This window comes from Haliaeetus albicilla, chromosome 26 (genome assembly GCF_947461875.1).
Source record: "Haliaeetus albicilla chromosome 26, bHalAlb1.1, whole genome shotgun sequence".
In the NCBI taxonomy this organism is placed as follows: domain Eukaryota; kingdom Metazoa; phylum Chordata; class Aves; order Accipitriformes; family Accipitridae; genus Haliaeetus; species Haliaeetus albicilla.
In genome coordinates this window covers 17,212,819-17,232,222 of record NC_091508.1, presented here as the reverse complement: position 1 = coordinate 17,232,222, position 19,404 = coordinate 17,212,819, and the positions used below count along the sequence as shown (strand labels likewise).

The following is a 19,404-nucleotide window of genomic DNA, read 5'->3' as shown; positions in this document are numbered from 1 at the left end:
GAGGAGGGAAATGTGTCCCTTTGGAAAGAGCCACCAGGGCCAAAGCTGCCCCTGGAGTAAACAGGCATGAATGGGGTGGCCACAACAGAGCTGTGCCAGCCTTTCAACAGGGCACGTGTCTCCGCCGGACACTCGCTGGAGCAGAGGAGGAGGCTTAAGAACAGTTTTTCTTTCCATCAAATTATCCGTAAAACCCTGGCATCACTCATCCAGGCCCAGCTTTTAGGCTGCCCCAGCCCTCCTCCTGTACACCTGCAAATCCACGCAGGATGTTCCACTGTGTCCGTTTGCCCTTCTCCCCCTGCCAACTCCAGGGACCAGTAGCCCACCCTATGCCGCATCTCCCCAGGGAGGATTCCTCACGGTGTGGCTGCACCAGCAGCTTGCAGAGCTGGGGGGTGTCCCCTTGCTCACCGAACAGCCTGCCAAACCCCATGCAAATGGTGATGCTCCAAAAAAAAAAAAAAAAAACCAAACCAAAACCACCAGCATCCTCCCTTCAACACAAAGCAGCCCTGCCTCTGCCCCCCAGCTCTGCCAAGGGCCAACACCCCCCAGTTCATTGCATGTCTGAGCTCCAGTCTTTGCTGTCCAAAAACCCGCTGCTGCGCCGGGGATTCACAGCACCATGGTGGGGATGTGATGGGCCAGGGAGGCGGGATGGGGCACGGGCAGGGCTGGCGAGTGAGCCTGCAGGGAGGCGTTGGGGGGCCGATGGCGGGCGCTTTTCTGGTGTGCCCGCAGCCCGGCGAGCTGGGAGTAGGCACTTTGGCAAACCTGGCACTTGTAGGGACGCTCGCCGGTGTGCAAGCGGACGTGGTTGCGGAGGGTGGAGGACTGGCTGAAGCGGCGGTTGCAGAAGCGGCACACGAACGGCTTGTCCAGGGTGTGGATGCGCATGTGGGAGCGCAGGTTGCTGCGGGAGTTGAAGCCCCGGTGGCAGATGACGCAGCGCATGCGCCCCGTCGTGCTGGCCCCCGTCTCCACTGCGTGGAAGTCCTCTGGGGACAACAGGGGACGGTCAGGCGCTGCCCTCCGGCACAGCGGCTCACCCCCTCCCCGAGCCCCCAAGGTGCTGACTGGCCCTAAAAAACCACCCCATGCCCCCTCGCTGGGTCCCTGCCCGCTGAGGATGCCCGCTCGTGGAGACACCCATCCCGGGCAGAGTGGGGTCGCAGGCTGGCGCTTAAGGTTTTGGGATGGGGCCAGAGCTGCGAACAGGCTTACCCAAATTTAGGCGAGGGGGAACAACCCACAACCATGCTGCCCTGGCCTCCAGCCCAGGGTCTTCATCAGCAGTGTGTTATCCCTGCATTGGTCCCAGCTTCTCCCCCTGCTCTGCTGGGCTCTGACCCAGCACTCTCAGAGCGGGAAGTGGGGCTGAGGAGCACAGACGGGGTCTGGCTCTGACAGCATCCCCCAAAAGTGCCCAAAAGCTTTGCCGCCTGCCCACAGAGGTGCACCTCAGGGAACCACCAAGACAAGCAGAGATTGAAAGCCCAGGGAGAGAAAAGCCTCCTGCAATGGTGATTTGGGGAAAGATCTGTTAAATGCAGAGCGGGGACATAAGCAGTTGCATCCACTTGGCGTTTCGTAGCTCATCGGGGCTGCCTTGGCCCTGCTCGCATGTCTGCCCCGCTTCTCCCTGCCTGGCAGGGTCAGGCAGCGACTGCTGGCCACCGCACCAGCAATAGCCGTGGGCAAACCAGCCCAGAGGTGACCCCCCAAATCACTGGGGACCTGCTCAAGCTGTACGGATCTGTCTCGTAGTCCCTGTGTTTGTCCCCAGAGAGCTGGGGGATCTGACATATCCCCTGGGATGTCCCTGCCCCGTGCCCACCCCATGGCCTCAGAGCTGGGGACAGGGTGAACGGAGAACGGGCAGGGATGCTGCACCCATGGCTGTTTCCGATGTTACCTACCATGTTTGTTCTTCTTCTGCTCCTCTTCCAGCCCTGGCACACCTGGGATGCCCAGGAAGGTGTTATGGGAGTTCCCATACCAGACCAGCAGCTCTTGGTCCGGAGGAATCATCTAGAGAGAGAGACAGACAGGGGTGTGGGGAGGGGACAGCAAACAGCTCCCCGTGCATCCTCGGCTGGTCGCTTCCGACCTACCCTGGCCATGTCCCATCTCCTGCGAGACCCTGCTGCCATCTGGGACCTGCCAGCGGTCCCCAACACCCCCCGTGCACAGGTTGCAGCACTGGTGGCAATGACACGACTCAGCACCATCACCCAGCACGGCTCTTCCCCCCGGGCTGGGCCACGAACAACGTAACAGGCAAATAAGCAGCTACGGAGCACACAGACAGAGCTGGGGTCTCTGGAGTGAAGGACCCAGAGGTCCCTGCAGGGAGATGAGGACACGGCGGCACACAGAGACATGGAGAAATAAGCCATTTGTGGACGCACGAACTGCAGCAAGGCACAAATGACAGACACCAAAGCAGGGAGCCGTGACACAGAACCCTGGCTCAGTGCTCCTGCAGAGCGTTTCGGCTCTGGACAGAGCCATTGGCACCCTCCTGCTGTAGGGCACAGGCAGCATCTCCCACCCGACCCCTCTGGGGTTTATTTTAGCTGGTGGAAATAAAAGATGTGCCAACAAAGGGTTCGTCAGCCTGGGGATTGGAGAGCGCAGGGGCTGCTAAAAGAGTACGTGGCTTGGGTGCAAGATGCTGCCTACATCCCACACCAAAGTCCTGGTACCTGCAACAGCCCAAGGAGATCTACAGGGCCAGGGAAGTGCTTTTGCACCAGCCACACTCCTGTTTCCCTGAAACGATGGCATTTTTCCTTCCCCTGTTGTTCCTGCTATGTTCCTGCACTGCCACGGCGGCCAGAGCAAACAGCCAGGAAACGCCGTTCCAGCCTCCCCATGCACAGCAGCCACGGCTGGGAAGACGGATACTCTCACACCGTTTCAGGCAACACTAATAACAACATCACTTTATAAAAAAAATATGCACAGATTTTTTCCTTTCAGGTCCCTAGTGTTAAGAACCTAATTTAGAAATGGGAAGGTCCCCTGTTTCAGAGGATGACTTTCCATATGCAGAGTAGTCCAAGAAAAGCATCATCCACATGAAACACAGACCATAAGTTAAATCACCTGATCACTGAAAATGCGCCTAATTTTAGGCACCTGAAAGCAGTGGGAATTTTGACTTCATATTTTCAAGGGTCCATCTATCTGCATGAAGACCTCACTAGGACTGCAGAGTAGGAATTTGGGAGGCAGAGGAAACCGATATCATTTTGCATCCCAAATTGGTGCTGTTTCTCTGTGTCATTTTCTCTTAACAGAAAATGAGTTATTTTTAATACAAGCAAAGAGAATAAAATATTGCTGAAAGGATAAAACACATTGCATGCGTGCGTATGTGTGTGTCTGCATGTGTTATTCTGCTGGAGCTGGTGCACCTGTGCCAGCAGCAGATCAGCACTCATGTGCATACACCCCAAAGCAATTTAAATTGCCCCCCAGGAATCTCTTGGCCTTCAGATCAAAGGCCAAAACTCACTGCCCTCACTTTATTTTCCAGCAGCGGCAACTTGGAATTATTGAGGAAGAGGATGGGAAAAAACAAACTAGTAAGTAAGGGCAGGAACGGGAAAAACCATGAAAATATTAAAGGCAAATAGTGAAAAAGGCACCCAACAAATCTGATTTTGTGATGGGTAGGTGAGAAAGGCATCCTGAGAACGGCATCCTAAGAGATACTGGCGTGATGGTGCAGCGGAGGTGGGTGCAGAGCAACAGGGACCGGGCAGCTCGTGGTGCCCACCGGGGAGGGGATGCAGCGGGCACGGGGCAGGAGCCCCCCAAGGCTGGTGGGGGACGGAGGGTGACAGTGCCCATGTGCTGCTGAGAGAGGGCACCGCTAAGTTCAGGGCGGTGTTCGCGTATCCTGACCGAGACTGAGCTTTTCCAGCTGGTCTCGGGCTGATGCTGCGCTCTCGGTCCAGGATTTGTGGCGAGGGAGGCGACAAGGCAGGAGCGGTGGGTAACAAGGGGGGAGCTCGCTCGGGTCCAAGATGCTGCATTTGTGTGCCCACGACTCCGCACTAGGGGATTAACGAGCGGAGAAAGAACCACAAAAGGCAAATCCTCTCTTGCTTTTCCTTTTCTTGTTGGGTGCACAAACCCCAATGAGTTTGAACAAGCGATCGGTTTTGGACTGCATGTGTGTGTGCATGCACGCGCGTTACACAGGTGGGAATGGGGAGCCCACGAAAGATGCAGATCCTCGACCTGTCGTGCCCAGTTGTGACCCAGCTCCTCACACACTCCATGCTTCCCTTCCTCACACTCTCACACAAAAAGCCCCAGCCCCTTCTGCTCCTCCCAGCACAGAGGGACCCACGGTGACCCTGCCAGACGTCTGCCATGCCTGGGGAGCATGCTGCAATGTGATAGCAGGCACCCTCCATCCCCACTTTCACCTCCCCGGCCCTCAGGGTTCGGCGCTCTCAACATCTCAACTTTGCTGTTTGTATCGAGGGAATTAGACTCATCCTGCTCTGGCACTCGCTGCTTCAACCCCGGGAGCAAGCCTGCAGATTGACTGTGACTGTCCGGGGCCTCTACACGCACCTCCCCAAATATCAGCTCATCTGCCCCATCGTCCATACACACACACAAGGTGTGAGAAACACGGCTGTATTCTTAATTACACCATGGCTAACTGGGATTATTTTACTGCTTTGCATAATTTAAGAACAGTAATAAAAAGCAATTAAGATGCTGTCATAACAGGCAGGGCTGCCCACAAGAGTATCAGGTCTTAAAACTGGGTACAGCTGAAGCTTACGGAGGGGTGTCCAGGATGGGGAGAGCAGCACAGAAGCCCTTGGGGCTCTTGCAGCGCTGCACGAGGAAAGGCGGCAGAGCCCCGAGGAGGCACACAGGACTCTCCCACAGCAGAAGAAAATACCTGTTCTCTTCTTACCCACCCACTTGCCTTTCCCACCCCCCCCCCCAGCAATTCCAAACCCAGCCCTGATGCTGGCTCAATGCAGGATTGAGCCGTGGTCCTGTGCTGTGGAGCATTTGAGCATCTGCTCCTCTGTAAGCCAGCGCAGGAGACCGGATAGACCCAGGGAGCTGCCCTTGCCCACGGAACCAGCAGGCACGTGTGCTTTTTCCCAGCTAAGACCCTCTCCCAGCTGCAAGCAGCCGTGGGAGCCCCCGCTGCTGAGCATGTGAGACTCTGGACCCAATATACGGGAGAGGAACAGTCCCACAGTGCCGGTCTGGGATGGAATGGGAGATGTTCCCCTCTCGCGACTCTAAGCTGAAGCAGCTGCACAGGGAGACCTCTCCAAGCTACCACCTTCCTCCACCTGCAACAGCATCGGGTTGTGGGGACTCTGTACACAAGCAGGGCTGGACCCCGCCATCACACCGCTGGCACTGCGTGACTTGTATGCACATGGCATCAATAATGCCAGCGAGCCAGACACCCACCTCCATCCCAGCATCTCCCACAGGGAGCTGTGGGTACCTCCAGCCTTCACCCCACAGCATGGCAGCCTGTGCCCTGGGACACCCCTGGGACCCAGCTCCTGCCCCTGCTCCCCCGCCGAGCCAGCACCCACCAGCGCTTCATACAGGAGCGCATGGATGAGCCGGGCAGGATGAGTGCCTTCCCCGCAGCCCTGCTGCAGACAGCCCGAGGCTCGGCTGCGCCAGCGCCGCACCCTGCCTGCTCTGCAGCTCCCTGCCCCGCTCCCGCAGCCCCGATCCTCCTCTCACTCTCTGTTTTACAGCCAGAGCTGCTTGTGACCCCGGGCAAAAGCTGTGCAGAGTCAGGTGCAGCCTGCATTCAGCACCTGGGTTTCACAGAAACCCCAAAACTTTTCCATGCTACGGAGAAGCAGGTTCTGCACAAAATCCCATTTTTCAAGACAGCATCAAAACCCCGCTCCTGCCTGAAGCCCCGGCTGGGCCAGGATTACAGCTCTTTTCATGCTTTACACCCCAAAAGAAGCTTGGGCAGCGTTTGCTCTCCCTCTGCTCATCACCCCATGAGCCCACCAAAAGGGGACAGAGAGGAGAAGTGCCCTTTGCTTCTCCATGAAGCCCATGCAATGGCCATTCCCCACGGTGCCTACCTGTCCCAGCAGGTCTGGGTGCAGGGGACAGCAAAGCCACCCTGTGCTCCCACAGACAGCCCAGCAACAGCCCAAAGAACTGAGGGTCTATGGGGTGGCAGATCCCAGCACCCTGCTCCCCTCCTGCGGCTGCTCGGCTGCCTCCCCACCCTGCTTACCTCAATTGCCTTGTAGAAGATGCTGTTCCCGATCTGGACCACCTCCAGGTTCTGCTCCTGCTCATTCCGTGCACATTTGATGTAGGTCATCCAGCTGCGGTGGTCCTCCTGGCTGGCATCGATGAAGTACCGCACCGTGCCATCTTCGTTAAAGACCTGGGAGGAGGAGAGAGCAGTTGGTAACGATGCTGCCCACAATGGACGGAGCCCCTCCACCTCCTGCCTCTGGGATAAAGTCCCCAGCCAGGAACAAGCTCAAAGCCAGCATAACCTCGGAGCTGAGATCATGCCAGCAGCCGGGAAATGCCTGAACCCTTCTTGCTCATGGTGCTGGACCACAGCGGGGCTGAGGAAGGGTACCCTGCTCTCAATGGGTGGGCACAGCTGGCCCCGCCGGCCCATGCCCACCCGAATAACCCAGCTCCCTGTCTCAATCCCCCTTTTCGGCAGAGCCCCACCAGCAGCTCAGCCCCAAAGGGGATATTCGGCGTCCTGCAGCTGCCCACAGGAGCAGGGCATCCCTGGGTGGAGGGGGAAGGTGCCTGCCAGACCGGGCCCTCGGGGGAAGATGCTTTGCAGGGTGGCAGGAAAGGCGAGGGAAGTTTCCATTAGGCATCAAATTATAATAATAAAAAATAATAATTAATAATAATTTAAAAGTGCAAGTCTGACACTCAGCAAAACAAAAAAATACGAGGAAAACCCCCCTCTACTAGCCAGGCATTAATGCGTGATGTCCTGGCGGCTCAGGTCCCCCCAAACTCCACGGCTTCACTCGGGGTTACCCGCACCGGGGCTGGGACAAAGCGGGGGACAGGGCAGAGCTGGTTTCGCCCTCGGCACACTGAGCAGGCAGCTGCCCGCCGGGTGTTTCACCACGACGGGAAAGGGCAGGGCAGGGTGCGATCCTGCTGCATGGGACACGAGCAACAGCATTTCGGGGCTCCTCCGAGAGCTGGCTGCACCCCGAGGGGTGAAGCCTTGCCCTTCTCCTGCCCCAAGGGTCTCCTAAACCCACCCGCCCTGGAGGAAGCCAGATCTTTGCACGAACGGGGAAACTGAGGCAGGGGGAGGGTGCCTGACGGCACACAAGCGCAGGACAAAGCCCCCGGGCCCCAGGCACCCCATCCCTGCCTCTCGCCGGGCCAGCCGGGTCTGGGGGTCCGGGGGTTGTTACCTCCCACATGAGGTTGTTGTTCTTGCACAGGTCCACATGCTCCGGCGAGATGACCCTGCCCGTGAACGGTCCCATCTCGGTACCGGCCTTGATCCAGGTCTTGGAGAAGATGCCGAGCCCTTCCCCGGGGATGGAACTCTGGGCGATGATCACTTCCGACGGCAGCACCAGGCTGGACAGCTTCTGTACCTCTGCGGGAGGTGGGAAAGGGCTCGGAAAAGGGACCCGCCGCCTCCGGCCCCCCGCCCGCCCCGCCGCTCCCCGGGCCGGCCGCGGGGAAAGGCTGGGGGCGCGCCGGGGAGCCCGGGGAGTTGGGGGGGGGGGGTGGGCAGCGGGGACCCCTCCCCGGTGCCAGCCCAAATCCCGGGTCTGAGCCTTTTAAACGCCCAACCGGGCTCCTACAAAGCGGTACAAGGTTCCCCCCGGGGCATTGAGGAGGTACCTGGGAAAAGCAGCCCGGGCTGGGCGAGGGAGCGGGGCTGAGAAAGGAGGTTAAATGGTGTCTATTTCGGCCCATCCAGCAATTTGTCATGCTGTTAAAGTGATCTGCATTCATTAAACTCAACTAGAAAGAAATTGCTAATTCTAAATTCATTAGTCCTTTAGGAATGCTGTAGCGGTACATTGTGCCTGAATGGCGCAAGGGCTTGTTTAAAAGGGCCCAGGAATTCCTCTTACAAAATGGGGAGATGAGATGGTTGACATATCGTGAATGGAAATGGAATTAGCCTTCATGGTAAATTAAGAGAGGAACAGAAATCCGAGAGGGGGAAAAGGGAGCCGGGACGCCCCGGCGATGCCGGGGCGAGAGAAAAGAGATTGTCCCGGGCGGCTGAATGCGGGGCGGCCCCGGCCCCCCCCCGGCCCCCTCCCCAGCCCACGGTTTAAGTGGGAACTTTCTCAGGTCAAGCCCAAGTTAACCAAATGAATTTAAAGCCCTTCTTCCCCAGTCAACTGCTATTACACGCCTGGGGAGAGCGGGGCGCCGGGAGCCGCATCCCGCCGCCGGGTACCGGGGGCCCGTCCCGGGGCCGATGATGCGCTGGGGTGGGGGGGTGGCCGGTGGTGGTGGTCGTGAGGGGGGGTGGGAGGTTTGTCCGGTGTCGCCACTCACCTCCGGAGAAGGACTGAGCCAGGACCTCGGCCGTGAAGGCGGTCTTGGGGCTGCTCTTCTCCTCGAAGAGCTGCTCGCCCAGGACGTTTCTCCAGCGGCCGTAGAGGAAGCTGTGCAGGATGTCGGAGGTGATCACCTCGGCCAGGGAAAGCCCCTGAGGCTTCAACCCGGGCTTGAGCACCAGGGCTTCGGCGGGCAGCACCGAGCCCATCATGGGGGCGAAGGCGGCGGCGGGCGGGCCGGGCTCGGCGGGGCGCGGGCGGCGGGCCGGGCTCCGTGCCGCTCGGTGGCTCCCGGCCGGCTATATATGAGCTTCATTGACCCTCCTAATTGGTTATTAATGACCTCCCTGACGTTGGCGGAGAGACTGGGGCTGCCGGAGCGAGGCGAGCCGTCGGAGCCCCCCCCTCCTCCTCCTCCTCCTCCTCCTTCCCTCCCCTCCCCGGGGGTGGGGTGGCCGGAGGGAGGGAGGGACACGGCGAGCACACACACACACACACACACATACACACACACACATATACATACACACACATACACACTCACCGGCTCGGCCCCCCGCACCCCCAGGCAAAGGCAAATCCAGGTACCTGCCCCCGGCCAGGGGGGGAAAAATTAAAAAAAATAAAAAACCAACGAAACGGGCAGAAATGCCCACGCCGCTGTCCCACGGACGGGGCGCACCCTCGGGCACGGTGCCGCCCGGCTCCGTTCCCCTCCCGGCCCCCGCGCTCGTTTTGGGGCTGAAACGCGGTGGTTTGGGGACAGCTGCCGCACCGTAACGAAATCGGTGGCCCCGACGCCTCCAGCTCCCGCTGCTCGGTGGAATTTGGCCCCCGTGGTCCCGGGGGAACGGGTCGGGGTTCCCCCAGCGGGTCCTGAGCCACCGCTGCACCCCCGGCCCGGCGGGTCGGTACCGGCGCTGCCCTCCCTCCCACCCCCCCAAATCCCGGGGAGGGTCCCCAACCACAGAGCTGGGGGGGGGGGAATCGGGGTACGCACCCCCGAGGCTGGTCCCCGCTTGCCCCCAGGGCCAGGCTCGCCCGGCTGCAACCTCCAAGCCCGGCCGGTTTCCCAACTCCGCATCCCCGTTGCATTTCCCAGGGAAAGGCGAGAAGGGCCGGGAATTTTGCCCACAGGTGAAAGGGGCCGGAGTGGATCCCCCACCTCCCGGCAACGGCAACCGTGTCCTGCCCCCCCTCCAGGGCCGGACCCTCACCCGGGGGAGGCTGCCCTCCCTCCGGGGCTCTGCTGCCGCAGCATCCCCATCTCCGCACCCAAAAATATTCCCCGATCAGCCACGGTGCCCACGCCACCCCCCCGCCCCGCCGAGCCCCTTGGAGCCCCACAGCCATCCCTGCCCCCCCCCAGGAAGGTGGCATCAGAGCTGTCCCCACAAATTCCCTGCTCCCCTCCCTTAGGGCCCGCAGCTTTGCCGGCTCAGCAAAGGGTTAATCTTTCCTGGATTTAAACCCAATCCTGCTGTGTCGGAGCTTAGAGCCCTCTCCTTAGCCTTGTTCTTTTGATTTTCATGGGGATGAGGGGCTGTAAAGGGCTGGGGGGGGGGGGGATAAGGATGGGCCCCCAAATTCCTCAAACACTCAAAGGCCGGCTCCTGCGCTCCGAACCCCCGGGCAGCCCCCCTGAGTCCAAACCGTGCCCACGCCAGCCCCCGGGTGGGTATTTTATAGGGTGAGCTTGTCGGGCAGCTTTTCCCCTTGGCAGGGCTGCCTGGCAAAAGTGATGTTACAACCCAGATATAATTATTTCTATTAAACCAATCGAGAAGAGGCGCAAATGTCAGGAATCAACCCAAACCTGCGGTTACTGAGGGTGTTTGCCCGGCGAGAGGCAGCGCTGCCCTAGAAAGGGGAGGTTAATAACCTGCCAGGGTTTGGTTTGGGTTTTAATATGCGGAAAAATAAGTTTATTTTGTTTTTCTGGACTTTGACTATAGGAGCATCAGCCTCCGTGGCGTGTGAATATTTCAGCTTTGCTAACTATAACGCATCAGGTGGAAAGCAACACACAACACACGTCTTCCTCCGGCCGCCGAGGCAAACGATCCCCTCGGATTGCTTCTTTTTTTTTTTTTCTTTTTCCCCAGGAAACACATCAACCCTCAAGTTATCCCGGGACAAAAAAAAAAAAAAAATTCTTAAAAACCCCGCGGCTCCCGTGCGGGCTGCGCTGCAGCCCCGGTCCTGGCTGCGGGGGGCTCGGGGGTGCGGGGGGCTCGGAGGGGGGGGTGATGGAAAAAGGTGGGAAAAAAAAAATCCTTCCATTTTCTGCGTGGTTTTAAATATCCCCAGCTGTTTCCCAAAGCTTCTTCCCGGTCCTAGGAAGGTGCTTTGGGGTGTGTGTGTCCCCCCCTCCTCGTTTCTCTTTTTTAATATCGCAGCTATCCCTCCTTTTTAACATTTAAGAGGAAACAAGTTTAATATTCATGGCTGTTAATAGAGAAGGGCCATTATCGCCGCCCCATTGTTCTGAGCCCCGCACAATGCTGCTTGTATTTTCATGTGTATATTCCCAAAGTTCCTTCTGAGCGTTTAGTGAGCACTTTAATATTCATGGGTGTTAATAGAGAAGCCCTCAGTATATTGGCATATTGTTGGGAGGTGTACATATTGGTCTGACTTTGAATAGCCACAGTCCTCTTTTCTTTTGCTCTGTTTTGCAGGGTTGATGGGCCAGGAGTAAATGGGCATTTTTCCCCCCCGTCTCCCCCTTACAGAGAGAACATCTTTATTCCAGTCCCAGACTTTCTGGTTTCCCATTCAGGACCCTCAGAAATAATGTCAGGCAGAAGAAAAGTGGAGCAAATCAATCTTTCATGGTCTTTTTGAGACCAATTTGACATCCATGGACTCTTCTTTTCTTTCACAGCCTACAAGGGGATGGTCAGGATCTGGACAAGGTTGGGGTCTGATGAGGGGAGACATGGGATCATAATGCAGCAAAGAGAGAAAAGAAAAGCAAAACAAGAAAAGATTGCAGGGATGGGGTGATGGAGGAAAAATGAGGGTGAATGACAGTGCAAGAAAGGAGATTAGAGCCCAGCAGCTGCTTTTTGGGGGGCGGGGGGGAGGGGGGAGCTCTCGCCCCTCTTCCAGCCCTTCGCATGAATAGGATTTGAACAGAGCGGAGATTGATTTATAGTTATTGCAGTTGAACATTTATTGCTCTTAAAGAGTGGCGGGGAGAAAAGAGAGAAAAGGGGTTTGAAAAGCTCCTTTCTGTATTAAAGAGGTATCAAATGAAGACTGCTGAGATAATATACAGTGGCCAATGGGAATTTGATTTGCTTTAAAATTTAACTCTTGTGGGGCCGCCGCTGACGGACGCGCGGGGGATGGAGCCGGCCCGGGCGCTGCCTCCGCGGGCGCGCAAGGGGCGCGGAGCCGCCGCTGCCCCGGGCCGGTGGCAGCCGATATTCGTTTCTCCGAGCCTGCAAACTGCCCGGCTTTACCGCAAAAAATCTCCGGGCGGCTCCTGGGCGCGGCGGGGCAACGGCTGCAGCCGCGAAATGATGATTATTTCTGCGTTATTACGATCTTTTTCAAGAAAATATTATTATTATTTTCTTCTGTAAGGGGGGGGGGGAGGCAGACGGGATATGGAACTACGAAATACCCGGCGCAGGGAAGAGCCCCTTTCGGAGCTGAGTTTTCCTGCCCTAAAACCGGAGGTTTCTCCTCCCCGGCAGCAGAAACGCGATCGCAGCCGAGTCCCCCCGGGCGCAGAAAGGAGCCCATTGTTCAATGGGGAGAAATACATTTTTAGCGGTGATTGAAAGCTCCCCTCTCGTTTGAACTCTAGAAGAAAGTCCCTGGCAGGGAAGAGCATCCCCCTCCCTCTGCCCCAACATCTGTTTGGAGCAATCCAGGCTCTAGGGCAGAGCCGGGCTCTGCCCCCTCCCAAAGTCATTAAAAAGATATTAGTTGAGCTGAGAAAAGTCCAGCGCAGCCCCCGATCCGGGGTGGGGTGGGGGGGGTGGTGTGTGTCATTAAAGACGATTTAGGATTTGCCGGTGCTAACGCCAGGCGAAGGGGCACGCGCGGTCCGAAGGAAAAAGCTCCTCGTCCCCGGTCGCCCTGCTGCGCCCTGCCCGCTGCCCGGCGTCCTGGTGACCGGGGCCGGCGCGGCGCGGACGGGCTGAGCCCATCACCTGCCCCGTGCGCCCCGCCGAGCGCCGGGGGAAGGGGGAACGTCGGCGAGAGCCGGGCTGGGAGCCGAGGCCGTCAGCTGCTTTGGCCGCATCCCCCGCACCTCCACGGGCTGCAAATGCCCCGGGAGCCGGAGGGAAGAGGGGGGCAGGAGGGATCATTGCACCCCTGCGGCTGCCGCAGGAGCCAGGCGCCTCCGAAGTTGCTAAATGTGTCATTTATTAAAGCATTCAGGGGGCTTTTCTTTGGCATTTGCTTGCAAACTCACAAAGGCCGAGCTGCTGTTTGGGGGTCTTTTCTGATGGAAAAAGGGCTCGGAGACCCCCGGCACAAAAGAAATCCTGGCAGTGCTTTCAATGGCCAGGACTCAATGAGGGGGACCCTGTGCGCAGCGGGCGGGGGCGAGGGGCCGCCCGGTGCTGCCTGAAAGGCAGGCCTGAATGTAATGGGGAGATCTGCGTTTATTTGTTGGGATCACATTTAATTAGCTTAGTACAACCCTTGAAAGACAAAGGGACCTCAATCTGGATCCAATCTGAAGCTCGTTTGGAGAGCGAGGGCTCCTGGAAAAGTCAAAAGAGAGAAAGGAGAAAGAAAGGGGAGGCTGAGAGAGAAAGGGGCTGGGGGCCCAGCCAGGTGACTGGCACGCGTGAAACAAGGGGGCCTTTTGGGCACAAGGCAGGGCTCAAAAGGGAGGGAGGAAAATAGCCTCTTCCTCAGGTTTTACCTACTTAAACCCCCTGAAGGGGCCGGAGCTGAAAAGCCTCAATAGAGGCTAAGGAGGCTGCAAAGCAAACAGCGGTGCTGGAGAGGGGGCTCCGGCCCTGCCGCCGCAGCAGTTGGCGGCACTCGGTTATGGGAATGTGCCCAAATGTTACCTGCGCCCGGGAGCGCTCCCACCGCCGCCGGCTGCCCCCGGAGCAGGAGGCGAGGAGGGATGGAGGCGATGCCCAGGGTAAGCCTGGGCTGGGGGGTTCTGGTGGGCTGGCTGCCCCCCGCCCCAGTACGGGGTCCCTTGCTGGTCCCCATGTCCTCCCCCATAGGGTAAGACCCCCCCCTGCACCTCTGTCCACCCCTCTGGGGTCAATGCAACACCCCTGCCCCATTGCTTGGGGTGCTTCATCACGTGCCAATGGGGCTGCAACTGGCCTGTGGCACCGAGGAGGGGTCCCCATGGGTGCACCTCTTGCTCCCAGGCAGCCCCCAGCATCCTCCCTCCGTGTGCCAACACAGGGCACACACAGGTGGGTGGCACGGTGGATGCGCTGCCACCTCCCCAGGGGCAAAAAAGAGGAGAGCGGCCACCCCCAAGGTGCCACATCCATGGGATGGAGCTGAACGGACCCTCATCCCCCTCCAAACCGCATGCTGCCTGTCTGTCCCTGCTCTCCACCGAGGGGGCCAGGAGCAGCGGGGAGGGTTCGGGGCGCCCCTGAGTGGTGCCGACCCCTCGGTGGGTGCCCAGCAGCTCTGGGCAGGGAGGGGTTTGGTGCGGTGAAGCCATGACCCTCCCGGCGAGCGCTCTGGCGCCGAGCGCTGCAGCCCCTCCGAACCAGGCGGGCTGATTGTACTGCTCGGAAAAGGAGCTTTAGGGCATTATTTGCCTCCATTTCACTCTGCGGGAGGCTGCGGAGCTGAGCAGAGATGCTGAGTGCTCTCCCCTCCATTCTCGCTTGCTTTCTTGTCCTTGTGTTTTTCCCCTTCCTTCTTTTTAAGTAACATTACCAGGATTATTTTGGCAAAGGGGTCATGGCACACAAAAGCAAACAGGGGAGGAAAAAAAATATCACCTTCCCAGCTGTGTCCGACTGCTTCGCGGGGCTCAGGCGGCCTCGAAATGAAACATGATTGTGGCAAATCACGGCGGTAACTCCTCAGCCCTCTCCGTGGCGCTGCGGCTTGGCAAGTGGGGCCGGTGGCATGGGGCAGCTGGGTGTCAACGCCTGCTGAGGCAGCCCCAGCACCGCGGGGCCCTTGCTGAGCTGCTGGGAAACACTGAGTGTAAAATAACCTCGCGATGGCTTTTCTGCCCATGACCAAATAAGTTGGCTGGGGCTGAAGGAGGCACCGGGGGGTTCAACCTCCTCGAAGCGGCTGGGTGGTCCCAGGGGTCCTGGTGAAGCCAGGGCCAGGCTCTGGGGCCAGGCACAGCCCCAGCTTGCTTGCCCTCATCTGCGTGGTCTCTGCATCCAGGCTGGATGCCAAAGGTGCTCCCCACCGTTAGAGGCTCCTCCCTGACAGCACGGAGCAGGAGGGAGCAAGGGGGGATTTGGACTGCAGAAGCAGGAAAATCTCTGCACCTTTTCTTCCCCTCTGGCAGTGATCTGGGGATGGGCCAGTCGCATCCTACCACCATCTTTCCTGCATCCTACCACCATGTCTCCTGCGTCCCACCACCATCTTTCCCGCATCCCATCACCATCTTTGCCGCATCCCACCACCATCTTTCCCGCATCCCATCACCATCTCTCCTGCAGCTCCAGCTGCCGGACTGGGACCCACGTTGGCGACTGCACCAAGACACCAGCATGGAGAGGGCCAGCGCCCAGGGCAGGGCGAGCTGCCCAAGAGGAGAGGGCATGTGTGTGTGTGAGCCCCACCGCTCCCTCCTGCTCCCCAGGGGGTCTCTGCTCCCCACGAGAGCCGGGGACGCTCCAGCGGTTGCTGTACCCACGGCCTGGCTGCAATGAGGGGATTGCAGGAGCCGGCCTCGGGAGATGGCAGCTAAGGTTGGGCAGGACCAGGATCCAAGTGTCCAGCCACAGCCTCCCTGGACCGTGGCTGGGCAGCGTCCCCAGAGCCAGGGGACGAGGGGATGGATGAGCCCAGGCACGCTGAGGGCAGGGATGGGTGCCAGGAGCGGGGCCGCCTCGCAGGCAGGTGACCCCGGGCGCAGGGCCGAGGAGGCAGGCGGGAGAGACGAGCCCTCCCGCGGCTCCTGCCCTTTGCCGGCCCTATTCTCTCCAAAACAAACAGAGCGGCGGCCCCTGCCTCCCCATGTAATGACTCCATGGCGGCGAAGTTTAATATTCCCCGGTGAATGGCCCAAACAAGGAGCCCCGCCGGTCGGTGCGGCTCACCGGGGCACGGCCGCCGGTGAGTGACGGCTCGCACAAAGGGAAGGGACCATCTAATCCCCCGGGACCGCGGCACCTGCACCCTGGCCTGGCCAGGATTAAAGGGGAGCGAGCCAGCATCTGCAAAGATCAGAGGCTTCTTTATAGCGGCCTTGAAATAGGATTTCCTCAAGTGATAAGGGGCAGGGTGGGAAGATAATCTGGGGGGGGCTGTTGGTACCTGCCCCCATGTCAACCCCAGAGATGTTCTTTTGGGTCACCTGCCTTGAACCTGGTGCCCCAGACCTGGAGGGAGGTGGCAGGGGTGGCCCTGGGCACCTGCTGCCCTGTCCCCCTTGTCCCAGGGGTGGCTGATCCCTCCCCACCACCCCTCTCTGTCCCCAGCACCCACCGAGGTGCTACTGAGACAAGGATGGGAGCTCAGTGCCCGCTCGCTCGCTGCCCTCGGCTCCGGGGCTGCTGTCCCCTCTTGCCACCGGACCAGGGAGCTGTGGCTATTTCAACTCATCTTCATGTCACATAACTCTGGTTTCTGCCGATTTCCAGCGTGAAAAGTTGTAGAAAATTCCCTTTGGGTCTTTTCCAGCCCTAAGAGGGCAGAGAAATGCCCTGTCTGTGATGGGCACCCTGCACTGCTGCTGCTCACAGCAAAGCCAGGAAAAAACTTCCAAACCAGCCAAACGAAGGCTACGCAGCTCCTTACATGGAATAAAACACCCGTGTGCTGCTTGACAGGATACACTGACACCTTTATGTGCACAAGAACAACGTGTCACCACAAGATCCCAATTCCTCGCCTCACGTCACAACCCTGCAAACACCAACAGCCCTGAGAATCCCCCTGAGACTGAGATGAATGAAGTGGGTTTGCAGGAGAAGCAGCAGCGCAGGTGGAACCTTGCGAACATCCACATCGTGTCAAAAAGCTTCACGTTAAATACCACAAGCTCTCCTTCTGACCACGCCACCCGTCACCCACCCAGCTTACTGTAAATATACTGTTGCTCTAATGCAATTAAATATTTAATACTTGGGGAAAAAAAAAAAAAAGTCCCATGTCTGCTTGTCTCTTTCAATAATCATTTCGGTTTAACTCGCAATGTCCATAATGTAGCTTGTTCTCAAATCATGCAAAATTAAAGAAAGTATTTTAGACTATCTTAAAGTCTCCCCTCTGCTCCCAAAGGAGCCTTTGCCTGTTCAGGCACACCAAATATAGAGCACAGGAGAGCATCGGGGTCATCGTGAACCCAATGAGATGCTTTAGGGACATGCTTTTTCAGGCTGCTGCTCAGAAATGGTGTGCAGAAGGACCACAGTAAGTTTCTACTTAGAAATAAGTCTCTGCCTGAAGAGCGGGGTGGGTGCCGCACAGCCCGGGCAGTCCCGCAGGACACGGGGCCAAGACGCCTGCGCCCTCCCGTGAAAGATGCGCCGCTGAATAGAACTGCGATGGATTCACACGGAGGGAGCGAAGCCATCGTGTGCCTGAGCCGAGGCCTCGGGAAAGGCATCGTGCTTGAAGGAACATGATTTGTAAGAGCAGGAGCCAAGAAGCCAGGACTGGGGACCTCCTGCCGGGGCTCTCACCTGGGATGGCCTTTAACTCCAGTTCCTCCATCCCCAAACGCCGCGTTCCGGAGGCAGAACGTTCCCCAAATGGAAGGTGTCCTCACTGGAGCTCCTGGCTGTCCCCCAGGATTAACACCCGGGCATAGCCCCGTGCCAGGCACTGGTCCCCTGTAAGGAGGAAAAGGCTGTGCTGTCCCCACCGCCATTCACGGACCCCAAAGCCCCAACCATGCCCCACGTGCCAGCTCCTACACAGCATTCTGAGGACCTGAGAACCCTCCCTGTCGCAAAAACTAACACAGTCAGTGCTTAATCCACTTTATTTGGGGATTAAACTTGCCCATTGCTGAGCGGGAGACTGGATTCCTCTCTTGGGAGGCCACAGACTTGGCTTGAAGGCACCACAGCCTACAGACTCCGGAGCGAAACGCGAGGTGCCCTGGCCAGCCCCGGGGTGGGATTGACCATCACACCAATTCCCAGGACCCCCTGGACAGCCAGAGGCCAGGACGGCAGCAGGGCTGGAGTGGAGTTTGGAGGAACCTGGAGGTCACCAGCCCCTCGTGAGGTGCCAAGGCATCTCTTCGCCTCCTGCCCTGCCCCTCTCCAGCCCGTCGTGGACTCACAACAGAAAGAAGTTTAATGGCTGCGGCCCCTCCGCCCCGAGCAGGCAGCAATAATGGAAAACAAATTGCTGAACTTGGGAACGTTTCAAGCACTTTAGCCTTCCAGGACACCAGACTGCTGATGAAAACCCAGCTTTGCAGGCACCATCTTAATGACAGGCCAAATTTCAAAGGCTTGCAAACTATTTCTTTTGCTGCCCCACCCCCTCAATAAAAGGTTGCATCAGAAAGAGATATTTCCATAATTTATAGTATGGGTATTTCACTGGGGAGACTCACTAATCTGTACTTACAGATACATTTAAGAAAATGCATCCTCCCACAATCCTGTGCCATTTACGACTATTGGCACAATCTGTAATACTCAGTCTTCAATTAAGGGACACCTTAGGGTTCATTATCACACAATTGCTCCCTGTGAACCATGCCAAATGCTGTTTTGGCACAGAGCTTGGAAGATGAATTAGAAGGAAGTCTTCTCGGTAATGCCCGCTCCCAATTCCCATCAGCAGCCTTTATGCCCTCCTCTAGCCATTTTTTCCCCCCTCTCCCCTCTTTCCAAGTGGCTTTTACTATCCCATCTTTCAATGTCTCTCTTGATTCTCTGGAGGTATATTTAGAGATGCTACATCTCCTTTTCTTCCGGCTCTCAACATGCCTCCCGCTCCCTGCTTTGCAGATGGGATCTTTCCTCCCTCCCTTCCCCCGTCCGTAACTCCCCTACAGCTGGCTGGGGAGCAGTGGATGGAGCTATTTTAGGTTGGAGGAGCACAAACCTCACATTTTTACAAGGGATCTCTGAAGGGGCTACAGCTCTCCCCAGACTTGGCCTCGCTACAACTAAAAGTTACCGCCCCGTAACATATCTAATAGATGAGAATGGCCAGAGCCGCTTCCCTCCACATCTCTCTCCCGCCCTGGGCCAGCGCTGCTCCAGTGATCCCATTTGCAGGAACGGTGCAGGATGGAGGGCGAGTCCTGGTCGGATTGAGCCGCACAGACTAAGTTGTGGAAGAGCAACAAGTTCAGGGTATTAAAACCGGGAGCTGCCACCTGCTTGACAAGCAATAAAATGTTCATACAGTTGTAGATCCATGCCCCTCCGGCTTACAGAAAACTTCCCTGTATTAAAACAGATCCTTCTGGCCCGAACAGCTACAGTTACAGCACCTTATTATGGAAATCCTCAGTGTCACGCTGTCAAGAGACACTTTGACATGACATTAATAGAGTTTCACTAAAATTAAGGCTCAAGCTGATCATCCCAAACTACTCGGGCGACACAGTGCGAGCACGAAGGCGAGAGGAGCCGGGAGTCTGCGGGCTGCCAGCTCGCTGCGCGGGGACCTCGGCAAGCGGAGAGCGAGCAAACTGAGTAAAACAGACTGGAAA

General features: G+C 57.9%; 1 protein-coding gene across 1 annotated transcript; it reads right to left on the bottom strand.

Moving 5' to 3' along the window:
• On the bottom strand, positions 1-8,864 carry PRDM12 (PR/SET domain 12). Its single transcript, XM_069770614.1, has 5 exons — positions 8,569-8,864; positions 7,455-7,645; positions 6,278-6,433; positions 1,923-2,034; positions 1-1,001 (listed from the first exon to the last, which is right to left on the bottom strand). The coding sequence occupies exons 1-5, from the start codon at positions 8,780-8,782 to the stop codon at positions 619-621; spliced, it is 1,056 nt and encodes a 351-aa protein (XP_069626715.1). The 5' UTR covers positions 8,783-8,864; the 3' UTR covers positions 1-618.
• Positions 8,865-19,404: the final 10,540 nt, after the last annotated feature.